The sequence below is a fragment of the Oncorhynchus mykiss genome, chromosome 5 (genome assembly GCF_013265735.2).
Source record: "Oncorhynchus mykiss isolate Arlee chromosome 5, USDA_OmykA_1.1, whole genome shotgun sequence".
NCBI lineage: Eukaryota > Metazoa > Chordata > Actinopteri > Salmoniformes > Salmonidae > Oncorhynchus > Oncorhynchus mykiss.
In genome coordinates this window covers 14,818,137-14,830,240 of record NC_048569.1, presented here as the reverse complement: position 1 = coordinate 14,830,240, position 12,104 = coordinate 14,818,137, and the positions used below count along the sequence as shown (strand labels likewise).

General features: G+C 41.8%; 1 protein-coding gene across 10 annotated transcripts in view; it reads right to left on the bottom strand.

Annotated features, from left to right (window-relative positions):
- Window positions 1-10,932, bottom strand: part of cdk5rap2 (CDK5 regulatory subunit associated protein 2) — a 72,886-nt gene extending 61,954 nt beyond the window's left edge. For 7 of the 10 annotated variants that reach the window (XM_036976871.1, XM_036976880.1, XM_036976873.1 and 4 more), the window contains exons 1-5: window positions 10,767-10,932; window positions 4,100-4,164; window positions 3,789-3,848; window positions 2,812-2,876; window positions 1,568-1,678 (exon numbers count right to left, since the gene is read on the bottom strand). In XM_036976871.1, the coding sequence (XP_036832766.1) occupies window positions 1,568-1,678; window positions 2,812-2,876; window positions 3,789-3,848; window positions 4,100-4,164; window positions 10,767-10,819 (354 nt within the window). In that variant the 5' untranslated portion in view covers window positions 10,820-10,932. Of the gene's footprint in view, window positions 1-1,567; window positions 1,679-2,811; window positions 2,877-3,788; window positions 3,849-4,099; window positions 4,165-6,083; window positions 6,239-10,766 lie in introns of those variants that run through there. The other 3 variants (XM_036976877.1, XM_036976876.1, XM_036976879.1) reach the window with 3 other exon arrangements.
- Between the last annotated feature and the right edge of the window lie 1,172 nt (window positions 10,933-12,104).

Below are 12,104 nucleotides of genomic sequence, written 5' to 3'. Positions count from 1 at the left end.
TTGAAATGTGCTGTAGAAATAAAGCTTGATTTGATTTGAGTCAGTGTTTCCATGGGGCCCTAATTAGACCTTACATTAAATGTTGTTTTCTTACTTCATGTAGCTAGCTAGCCAAAATATTCATGCTTCACCTATTCCTCTCTGATAAGATACCATTGCACAAACATGCTTATCTAGGCCTACGCCAGCATTGGTACCAGGCACTATTAGCTAGCTAGGTTTGCTGACTCGTAATACATTTATCAAGCTAAATAGCCAGCTAACTAGTGATTAGCATTAGCGGCTAACACAAATTATTTTAGCAATAACTTGCTAAGACTAACTAGCAGACAGTAGTTTGCAGACAGTAAAATAATAGTGTAATTCTAGAATGCTTATGGAAAGCAGCATGTCACCAACATCTTGTTGCATCCATCTGACCATGCAGAGTGAACAGGAAGAAAGTGCTTGTAACTCCGTGGTCGAGCAACTAATCTCTCCTTGAGTGACAGGGGGCATGGCTTGGTGTGTTTAGTGGCATGCAGGAGGAGAGGGAGAGAGAGATGACTAAAGTATCAAACAGAGTAAACAAAAAAAATTGACCAAATAAGCGGATTTGTTAAGTTCCGGATCACATTTAACAAACCAAACATTGAAATACCATTATAGAGGGTAAAGTAAAAACTCAAACCGGTACATACATCAATACCGGTATATAATAAAATACAGTATACCGCCCAGCCCTAGGTGGAACAATGGCCTGTTGTATTCATGGCTGCTGGGGCCATGTGGTCATCGTTCCTAATTATGGACCTCGCTACATATTCGTTGCCAGACCCACTGGCTCCAGGTCATCTACAAGTCCATGCTAGGTAAAGTTCCGCCTTATCTCAGTTCACTGGTCACGATGGCAACACCCACCCGTAACACGCGCTCCAGCAGGTGTATCTCACTGATCATCCCTAAAGACAAAACCTCATTTGGCCGCCTTTCGTTCCAGTTCTCTGCTGCCTGTGACTGGAACGAATTGCAAAAATCGCTGAAGTTGGAGACTTTTATCTCCCTCACCAACTTCAAACATCTGCTATCTGAGCAGCTAACCGATCGCTGCAGCTGTACATAGTCTATCGGTAAATAGCCCACCCAATTTTACCTACCTCATCCCCATACTGTTTATATTTATTTACTTTTCTGCCTGCTCTTTTGCACACCAATATCTCTACCTGTACATGACCATCTGATCATTTATCACTCCAGTGTTAATCTGCAAAATTGTAATTATTCGCCTACCTCCTCATGCCTTTTGCACACAATGTATATAGACTCTTTTTTTTTTTCCTACTGTGTTATTGACTTGTTAATTGTTTACTCCATGTGTAACTCTGTGTTGTCTGCTCACACTGCTATGCTTTATCTTGGCCAGGTCGCAGTTGTAAATGAGAACTTGTTCTCAACTAGCCTACCTGGTTAAATAAAGGTGAAATAAAAAATAAATAAATGAATGACTGAGTCACATATTACATTATCATGGCACTGACGGGTGTGAATGACGTAACACATGACCACACACCCCTCTACACACACACACCGTTTTGTATATGTCCTCTGTGGAGTCGTCGCATTTCTGCTGCATGCGCTCCTCCATGAAGTAAATACGCAGCTTCAGGTTGAAGTTCTCCTTCTTCAGAGTCATGATTTGCTGAGAATAGAAGGAGAAGAAAAGAAATACAGACTTATGTAACCTCGGACTTCATTTGATTAGAAAAGGAGACACTGACGGACAATGAAAACTAAAAGTTATGACCATTAAAGCTACTACCTTCTTGAAAATCAGACCATTCTATAACCATCCTATGTATAACTGCCTATACAGTCTATAACAAGCCTACTGCAAATACAGTAAATGAGGTCAAAATAACATAGCAGCTGAGCAATTTATCCCCGGAGAAAAAGCAGTCATTTCACATGGTCCAGTAGAGAAGCACACACACAGAGAGACAGAGAAAGAGAGAAAGAGGACAGGGGGTGGGGGTAGTGTAATAAGCCATGTTTCAGAGAGTTTTTGTGGTCTGGGAAAGGGGAGAGGTATTCAGCTTCGGCAGACTGTGCTACAGGGCCTTTAACTGCACACATCTGGAGCAGGAGATGGAGTCCAGATGACCACTCTACCAACATCTAATCATCAAGCATAGGGAGAAAATAGAAATCTGAGTAAACCACTGAATTTCAGCAGGCTTCCCCTACTGTAGGCTCTCCCCCCCATGATTGGAACAAGGCTAAGTGGTTGTCGTCTTCTCCTTGGTTTGGCTAGACACTGGATCCGGCTTAATATCCGACATGTCTGTCGCTGATACTGGGATAAGGCCTACAATGCTGCAGTGGTCTGTATTTCCATTCAATGGTTTACCATGAAATGATTACCATTTTAAATGGAACATATTAGGATAAATAACTAGTTTGAGACAGATAATGCTGGTTAGAGTCTCAGAGGATCCTTTTTATTTAACTTTTATTTAACTTGGCAAGTCAGTTAAGAGCAAATTCTTATTTACAATGACGGCCTACACCGGCCAAACCTTAAAGATGCTGGGCCAATTGTGCCCCACCCTTTGGGCCTCCCAATTACGGCCAGTTGTGATACAGCCTGGAATTGAACCAGGGTCTGTAGTGACGCCACTAGCACTTAGATGCAGTGCCTTAGACCGCTGAGCCATTTGGGATCCTGACACATGAACAGCCCTCTTGAAATTGTATCTACAATGGTTGGAGACCTTGTCAGGTAAGGCAGAAAACATCTCCATAATAGGGATTGAAGTGATGAAAATTCCTCACATTCTCATAGTCTTTTAGGGTGAGAGCGGTCTTGACAGGGGACATCTTATCTGGAAATGTAGGGGCTGTAAAAGAACAAGAGGGAGAATTGACATTAGTTCAGTTCACATACAGTAATGACCATAGAAATAAGAATGAATAGAAAGGTTGTCTACATTCAAGTCAATGATGGCATAATGGGTGAACTGGCAGCCATTTTGAGTGTACTCATGCCATGAAGTAAAAGGAGGAAGGAAGTGCACCCTGTGCTGTAATTTGTTGAGTCAGCTTAACTTACATTACAAAAAATACATTCCACTGCATGAGTGATATCAGTTAGCACCATTTGAATTAATATTCTACATTACAATCAGTTGACAGAACATTCCAAAATACCCTGGAAATGATTGAGTCACAATACCAGGCAGCCATTGCAAGTGTACCCATGAATTTGCCAGTCAATTGCCAGGGTTAGAGCTTTCAAGCCCATTCTATTCATTCTTATTTATATGATAATGACATAGTTCATCTTAAAACCTTTGGTACAGTACCAAGCTTTTATTCTGAAAAACACCAGGGTAAATCATAGTGATGATAAGCACACACACACGTACACACAGATCAGAGGTGAAATAGACTGAGTGTTATCTTGGAAAGCTGCACCGTTTAGCACCCCAGTGAGCCAAGCCAACCACAGACTGACTGACTCCACCACTGCTCATATAACACTAAATAAATCAACAGCACATTTGTATACTACACTAATAACCTGATCACAGCCCCACTGCTTAACATGAGAACTATCACTCTTCAGTTTTACAGTTTATTTTGCTTCTCAAAAATGACCAGCGGACATGTTCAATCTCATATTCAGTTGGGTAGTTAAGCGTCCCCGTCCCCAGTCCCAGAGGAGAGTCCAGTCTGCAGCTTGGAGTCACGGTGGCGTGTCAGCTACAGGCTGCAAAGAGACGCTATAATTGTCTCAGGTGTCTGGTTACCTAGAAGTTTAGCACAGCTGAGCCTGACGGAAAGCCCTGCTAAAAAGGTGTCTGGATCAGCTGGCGAAAAAGAAAGAAAAAATAAAATGCAGATTCGTACCTGGAGTCAGTAAATCAATTGATTGTACAAAGCAGTTGCTCTGCACATACTCTGTGATTGTTTGTTCAACAGAAAATAACTCCATACAAAATCAAGCGGATGGTGAAACCATTTAGGGGTAGTATTCTCTCACTCTCAAAGTCACAACACTCAAGGGTAGGGAACCTAGGTAGTGGTACCCTAGAGGAGCACACGGAAGCACGTACTGTACCTGTCATGTTGTCCATGGAGAAATCCCCGACGTCTATGGAGTCTGGGAGTTTGGACATGCTACAGCTGGAGACAAAAATGAATCCATTAGGGAAAGAAACAAACAGCCAATCTGAGTCTGGATCCAACATGTGAACTCAACATTGTAGGTAATAGGCTGTAACACACAGCCAAAGTATCAGTCAATACCACAATCAAAACTACAGAAAACCTCCTCTCTAGCACAGCCAATGCAAAATTGTGCAATCAAATGCACTGCAAAAAGATAAAAAATACAAATACAAAAAAATGTCCTGATGTAGTTTAGGCATTACTCATGCTTGGCTCGCCTGTTCCCTAGCCCCTAAGGAAGCTCCATAAATAGCAGGAGAATTAGTCTCTGGTTCTTGTGATTCATTATGACAGTGCAATGCTTTTCTCTCCCAGGTCACTGTTTAGGTTATTCCTCAGTGTGCCATGCAGAGTAGACTGGACTGGAGAAGACCATGTGCCAATGGCAGGCTGACTCTCAGGTCCAGAGCACAGGGTACAGACTTAAGAGGGCTTTCATTGCTAAACAAGCAGCTACTGTGGACCTGCTCAGCCAAACATCACTCAGACAAGAAGGGAACACAGTGGAGTCACACAGTCAGACACACAACACAATGCACACATCTGGACAAGGCTGATGACATTGGGGAAATAATAAGATTGCGATGAAAACAGTGCTGTCTGTCAAAGCCAGTGATGGGGAAGCTTTGCTACCACTAAGCTCACAACTAACCAATATTAGATAGCTTCCCCTACAATCGGCACCAACATCTCTCAGGCCTTCCTAACCCAAGTGAATATTACCCAACAATTTGGAGAGAGAAACCATGTCTAACCCACTTAACGTGTCTACACTCTCTCAGCCATTTAAGCTGCCCTGACTTTTGGCTCTAACAATATGACCAGCTCTGTACGTCTTCCTTCCCTCTCTTCCCCTGGCAGTGGCGCTGATCCCAGAGCCCAGCAAACACTCATGTCCACAGCAGTGGTATGGTCTACTCATCCTGGGTGCCTACTGCCCAGGAGCAAGATTGTATAATACTTGTCAACAGGTTTGAATAAGACAGACCAATTACAAGTGTTAACCACAGGGCACTCACAAACTCAGTCACAGCAGAAATGACGCAAACAACTCAGGGACAACACCACAGCAGAGAACAGACCCAGATATTAACAGGATGGTTCAGTTTTGACAACTGATTTGACAACACTGGCAGGAATCACCACACAGACAGACGCACCCACAGACAGACACCCTTTGCGTGTCACTGAGCACTATTTAACCACAAAGTCAGTGCTTACCAAAAGTAGGAGGACTAACGGGCTGGCATAGGATATAGCTATGATGTCGTCTTGTTCACTGTGTGATAGGTGTGTGTGTGACATGTACACAGTTATAGCTCAGTGTCTATGAAAATAAAGCATTGTAGAGTAACAGTACCAATGACTTGACACATGCCAACTCTTTTACTCAGCGTACTATGAGCCGGAATGAGGTGGCCAGTAAACATCGACTTCCTCTTTGTACATTTTCATTTTCCTGTTTAGCATTCCAATACCAGTTACAAAGCCTAATATTACATAACGAGTAAGAATAGTTGTAGAGATCTTTGCTCTGGAGTAACCAAATTGCACTTTTTAATGGCTGATTTAAGTGAGTCAGGTTTCAGAATGAAGTCATTTACACCACTCCTGTTGCTTATGTCTTGAACTACTGTGGAGACTTACCACCTGGATGATCCCATTCAACACACGCACCCACCTTATTGGTGGGATACATAGTTAAACAATTCTCTGGAACACATCGACGCTCACGCAGCCACTATTTTAACCTTGGCCAGGAGTCTAAGGATAGCAAAATGTCCAACAAATTACAACTAAAACAAAACAAGTAGGTTAATCTACAACTAGACTCTCTCTAGCTTACAATGGGGTAAAATGAGAGGCTCACCTACCAATATTAGATGGTGACTCACTTCATGGCAAGCATACAGGAAGAAAAAAATATCCGTATTGGCTAGCCTAAACATTACATAGTTGCAAGGAAGAAACAAACACATGCGTGGTTTCCGCTTTTCACGTGGACTCTCCGAAAGTTATTAGAGGGAGGACTTTGCTGATTTGTTGTGACAGGGAACGACTGAGCCACATGTGAAGTCATCATCCGTAGTGTTTAAAAATAGACTAGTATCACAAGCGCAGACAGCAATAAACCACATGACCTTGCCAGTAAATCCATGACCAACTGTACTCAATAGAGCTAGCTAGTGTAGCTAAATATGAAAGAACAAATGGGCTAGTTTGCCTGACAGACTGATACCTCTTGTAACAGTCGGAGGTTAATGTCATACATTTGTTTGGAAATGTTCTCTACCCATGCCAGAATGTTAACTATAATATAATAGCTCTGGTGTAGAATTCTGCAGTCAGCATGCCAATTGCACACTCCCTCAAAACTTGAAACTAGAGGTCGACCGATTAATCGGAACGGCCGATTATTTAGGGCCGATTTCATGTTTTCATAACAATAGGTAATCAGCATTTTTGGACACCGATTGCGGGCGATTACATTGCACTCCACGAGGAGGCTGTATGGCAGGCTGACTGCCTGTTACCGAGTGCAGCAAGAAGCCAAGGTAAGTTACTAGTTAGCATTAAACTTATCTTATAAAAAACAATCAATCTTAACATAATCACTAGTTTAATACACATGGTTGATAATATTACTAGTTCATCTAGCTTGTCCTGCGTTGCGTATAATCGATGAGGTGCCATTTAATTTCGCATCGAATCACAGCCTACTTCGCCAAACTAGGGATGATTTAACAAGCGCATTCGCAAAAAAAAGGCACTGTCGTTGCACCAATGTGTACCTAACCATAAACATCAATGCCTTTCTTTAAAATCAATACACAAGTATATATTTTTAAACCTGCATATTTAGTAAATATTGCCTGCTAACATGAATTTCTTATAACTAGGGAAATTGTGTCACTTCTCTTGCGTTCCGTGCAAGCAGTCAGGGTATATGCAGCAGTTTGGGCCACCTGGCTCGTTGCGAACTGTGTGAAGACCATTTATTCCTAACAAAGACCGTAATTAATTTGCCAGAATTGTACATAATTATGACATAACATTGAAGGTTGTGCAATGTAACAGAAAAATGTAGACTTAGGGATGCCACCCGTTAGATAAAATACGGAACGGTTCACGCTAATAGCGTTTCAATCGGTGACGTCACTCGCCCTGACCTTGAAGTAGTTGTTCCCCTTGCAGAGGCTTTTGTGGAGCGATAGGTAACAATGCTTCGAGGGTGGCTGTTGTCGACGTGTTCCTGGTTTGAGCCCAGGTAGGAGCGAGGAGAGGGACGGAAGCTATACTGTTACACTGGCAATACTAAAGTGCCTATAAGAACATCCAATAGTCAAAGGTATATGAAATACAAATGGTATAGAGAGAAATAGTCCTATAATAACTACAACCTAAAACTTCTTACCGGGGAATATTGAAGACTCATGTTAAAAGGAACCACCAGCTTTCATATGTTCTCATGTTCTGAGCAAGGAACTTAAACGTTAGCTTTTTTACATGGCACATATTGCACTTTTACTTTCTTCTCCAACACTTTGTTTTTGCATTATTTAAACCAAATTGAACATGTTTCATTATTTATTTGAGGCTAAATTGATTTTATTGATGTATTATATTAAGTTAAAATAAGTGTTCACGGGGCCTCCCGGGTGGCGCAGTGGTTAAGGGTGCTGTACGGCAGCGCCAGCTGTGCCACCAGAGGCTCTGTCTCAACCGGCCGCGACCGGGAGGTCCGTGGGGCGACGCACAATTGGCCTAGCGTCGTCCGGGTTAGGGAGGGCTTGGCCGGTAGGGATATCCTTGTCTCATCGCGCACCAGCGACTCTTGTGTAGCGGGCTGGGTGCAGTGCACGCTAACCAAGGTTGCCAGGTGCACGGTGTTTCCTCCGACACATTGGTGCGGCTGGCTTCTGCGTTGGATGCGCGCTGTGTTAAGAAGCAGTGCGGCTTGGTTGGGTTGCTTATCGGAGGGTTAAAATTCAACAACAATTTTTTTTTTTTTATTACAAAATAAGTGTTCAGTCAGTATTGTTGTAACTGTCATTATTACAAATAAATACTTTTTTTTTTTTTTTTTTTAAATTGGCCGATTTATCGGTATCGGCTTTTTTGGTCCTCCAAAACTCGGTATCGGCGTTGAAAAATCATCTGCGGCATTGTGTTGTGTGACACAACTGCACATTTTTGTGGCCTTTTATTGTCCTCAGCACAAGGTGCACTTGTGTGATGATCATGCTGTTTAATCAGCTTCTTGTCAGGTGGATGCACTATCTTGGCAAAGGAGAAATGCACACTAACAGGGATGTAAACACAATTGACATGCTGACTGCAGGAATGTCCACCAAAGCTGTTGCCAGAGAATACAGTGTTTTTCTACCATAAGCTGCCTCCAAAGTCATTTTAGAGAATTTGTCAATATGTCCAACTGGCCTCACAACCACAGACCACATATAACCACACCAGCCCAGGACCTCCACATCTGGCTTCTTCACCTGCTGGATAATATGATAATCTAATATTTCTGTCTGTAATAAAGCTCTTTTTTTGGGGAAAAACAAATTCTGATTGGCTCGGCCAGGCTCCCAAGTGTAGGCTTATGCCCTCCCAGGCCCACCCATGGCTGCGACCCTGCCCAGTCCAGTGAAATCCATAGACTAGAGCCTAATACATTTATTTCATTTATTTTTATTTAAGTATAGTTATCCTAGAGATAAACTTTATGTCCCAAAAACCATGCATAAACACAGTGAATATAATGTATGTATAATGCCTACCTGTTAAGAGTAACTCGCCAACCAGGGTAATACGCCTTTACTTCTCACAGAAACCACTTCATGACACCCCCCCCCCAACACTTTCCCTGGTTGCCACTACTCATGATCAACTAAAAATATTATGTTTCATACAAGTTATTTTGAGGTAGAGTGGCATTGTACCCCAAGTTACCCAACAATATGACATGTGTTACATTTAACCCCACTCTCCCCTATGCACTTACTGCTAATTGCAAAGCTGTAAAGTGCATAACCATGCCACTGCTAAAAACTCAGTTTAAAATGGTGCAGGTCGTGCAGATTTAGGAGTTGAAAAATAAAGTAAGAATCGAAAGCTGGAATCCCTTTTTTTAACAAAGGCCATTAAAACTGCTGTTCTGGCGATTGCAAGAACTGTTGTGCATTGACTGTGTCAGAATCCATTTTTTCCCCCCTATGGCTCACATAACTAGAATAGCCAACGAGAGGAATATTTATCTTGCATAGAACACACACGCCGATTCGGGTAAATAGATCATCTATTCTACTATGGGGTTTTCCGATTTATCTATGAATTAGTCGTTTTGTTTGACCAGGAAAAGTAAACGTGGACTGTTCTACCATCTTCAAAGTGCGCCTAAGCAGAAATATTTTTTAATGTTCCATTTTTTTTTATTATTATTGTTGCGTGGCGGCAATTATTTTGCCTTGGAGGTGCGCCACAGCACATGGAACGGGAAAACACTGGTTAGTGTGCGTGCATGTTCTTCCGTCTTGTGCACGTGCTTCAGGTGATTAGCAAACAAATAGTGATAGCCACACACAGAGACCAGTGTTTAACTCGTTTTAAAAATACTTTCCTGTGGATATGTTGTCTAATTTAAACTCACAAAAAGTCCAAATTAGCGGACAACAGGTAGAGTAAGTTCTAATTGAATTTAATTCTACATTCGCGTCAGAGACGTAGTATTGGATCTCATCACTACAAATGAACGTGACTTGTCAAGGGACAGCATAGGAACGTCGGGGTTAGTTATGCGAATTCACAATAATCAACTGCCTTGTTGGTTGTTAAGTTAGTTAACATTAACTAGCTATTAATATTTGACCACATCCGAGTGCATGAGTTGCGCAACTGTGGTGGCTTAAATCTAAATGTATGTCACCTGCTTCGCAGACAACAGGTGTAGCCCATTAGTGAAATGCTTACTTGCGGGTCCATTTCCAACAATGCAGTAAATGACACGAGGAATAACGAAGTAAAAATTGAGGTAGCTAGCTATGTAAAGTGACAAGATAACAGGAAAGATAAGACCGTAGCAGCATCGAATGTTGTGAGTCGTCAGTATGCACATGTTGGGGTGTCAGATTCCTCTGTGCATAGTCAGCAGGCTCAGGTAGTCATTTGACTAGCTATTTAGTAGTATTGTTTAGAATATTTGGTTTGAATGGATGTTAATGACAACAACCGAGGCTAACTAGCGTTACTAGCCAGATAACCAGTTGGCAACCAGCCACCATAAGATTTGTAACAACTAAGTTAACGGAAACACGATAGCTAGCTTGTGCAAAGTCAAGTGAGGAGTTCAAATACAGGGGAAACTAACGCTAGCTATTAGTTGCAGCCCTATTGTCTTACCAGTCAAACAAATACCACAGACCACTTGAGCTAGCTAGCTTTAACCATAGTAAGCTAATAACGTTTTATCAACACCAATTTTGAACTTTAGTTGAGACGTTAGCTAGAAATGCTAGCGAGGTAGATTTAACATTATTGGCAGGCAAATCGCGTACCTTCCATTGATGTCAAAGGGAAGCGTCTGATCATCTCCAACGACGGAATCCATCCTGAAATGGTATTCCCTTTTAATTAATATCAATATTTACGCGTAAACCTCAACATGAAGCGGGTATAAAATTCAAAGCAGTCGTTACTACCGCCATTTTGATTTAACGTCATTATGGGTGTATTAATTATGTCTTGCAACGGAAGCCGTTTAACATTTTAAATAACCAAACGAACTGATGAGGGACGTACTTGAATTTGTCCAATAGAAACTCTGGTTTTCGTTGGAAAACGTTTTCTTTTGGAGTAAACGTTTTCTGTTGCAGAACTTTTGCAACAGAATAGGTGTAATGAATACACCCCAATGCCACCTCGCGTGCAACCTTGGAAATTCTAGGGTGGAGCCCAAAAGCAGGCGCGCAGTGTCCGATTGGTCAAAATAAATACACTTTTCCTAATGATTGGTGGGGAGGCTCATGGAAAAATGTAGTGTGTGTGTATGAAGCTGGCCAAGTTGTTAGGTACGCAAATACTCGGAAAATGAAACCATTGTTTTTATTTTAAAACTAAGAAAAATAATGAGTTAACAATTATTGCTTACATTATATTTGACCATGGATGGACACTTTTTCATAATGACACAACCAGAGAAGTTATACAATTGAAATAACGCTTATGGCTTTGTCGTCTGCTCCCTTACAAAACATGTCATGTGGTAGCGTTATCACAAACAGTTTTAAAATATTGATCTATTTCCCTTGTGGTAGCTAAATTTACTCAAAATGTTCACATTTTAGGTTTACTAATCTCATATTCTAATGTTGTGACATTTGATGCCTCCACAGATTATAGCTGACTATGGTTGCCTGGCATGAGTGGGGGAGTTTGGTCATGATGGTTTTACCTGGGTTCATAGCACCCTCTGCTGACCATCTATGGCAGTGGTTTTCAATCCTGGTCCTGGGTTACCCTAACGTCTCAACTAAAGTTCAAAATTGGTGTTGATAAAACATTTTTGTTTTTGCCCTCGCACTACACACCTCAGCAGGATTTGGATGATTTGAATCAGGTGTGTAGTGCTAGGGCAAACACAAACATGCGCACCCCTTTGGGTCCCCAGGACCCGGATTGAGAACCACTGATGGGAATGCTTGCTTCTTTAATTACAGATACAAAGCAAACCTGATACTAATGATCACCAAATCGTCAAATCCCTTAGTTCTGGAATACATGAAACAAAATGTGGACTGCTAGATTACTGGTACTTCAGCAGTGATCTTAGTGGACTTGGTCAATCAGGTCACTTTAGGGCAGGGGTGTCCAACATCCTGCCTGTGTAAAATGAC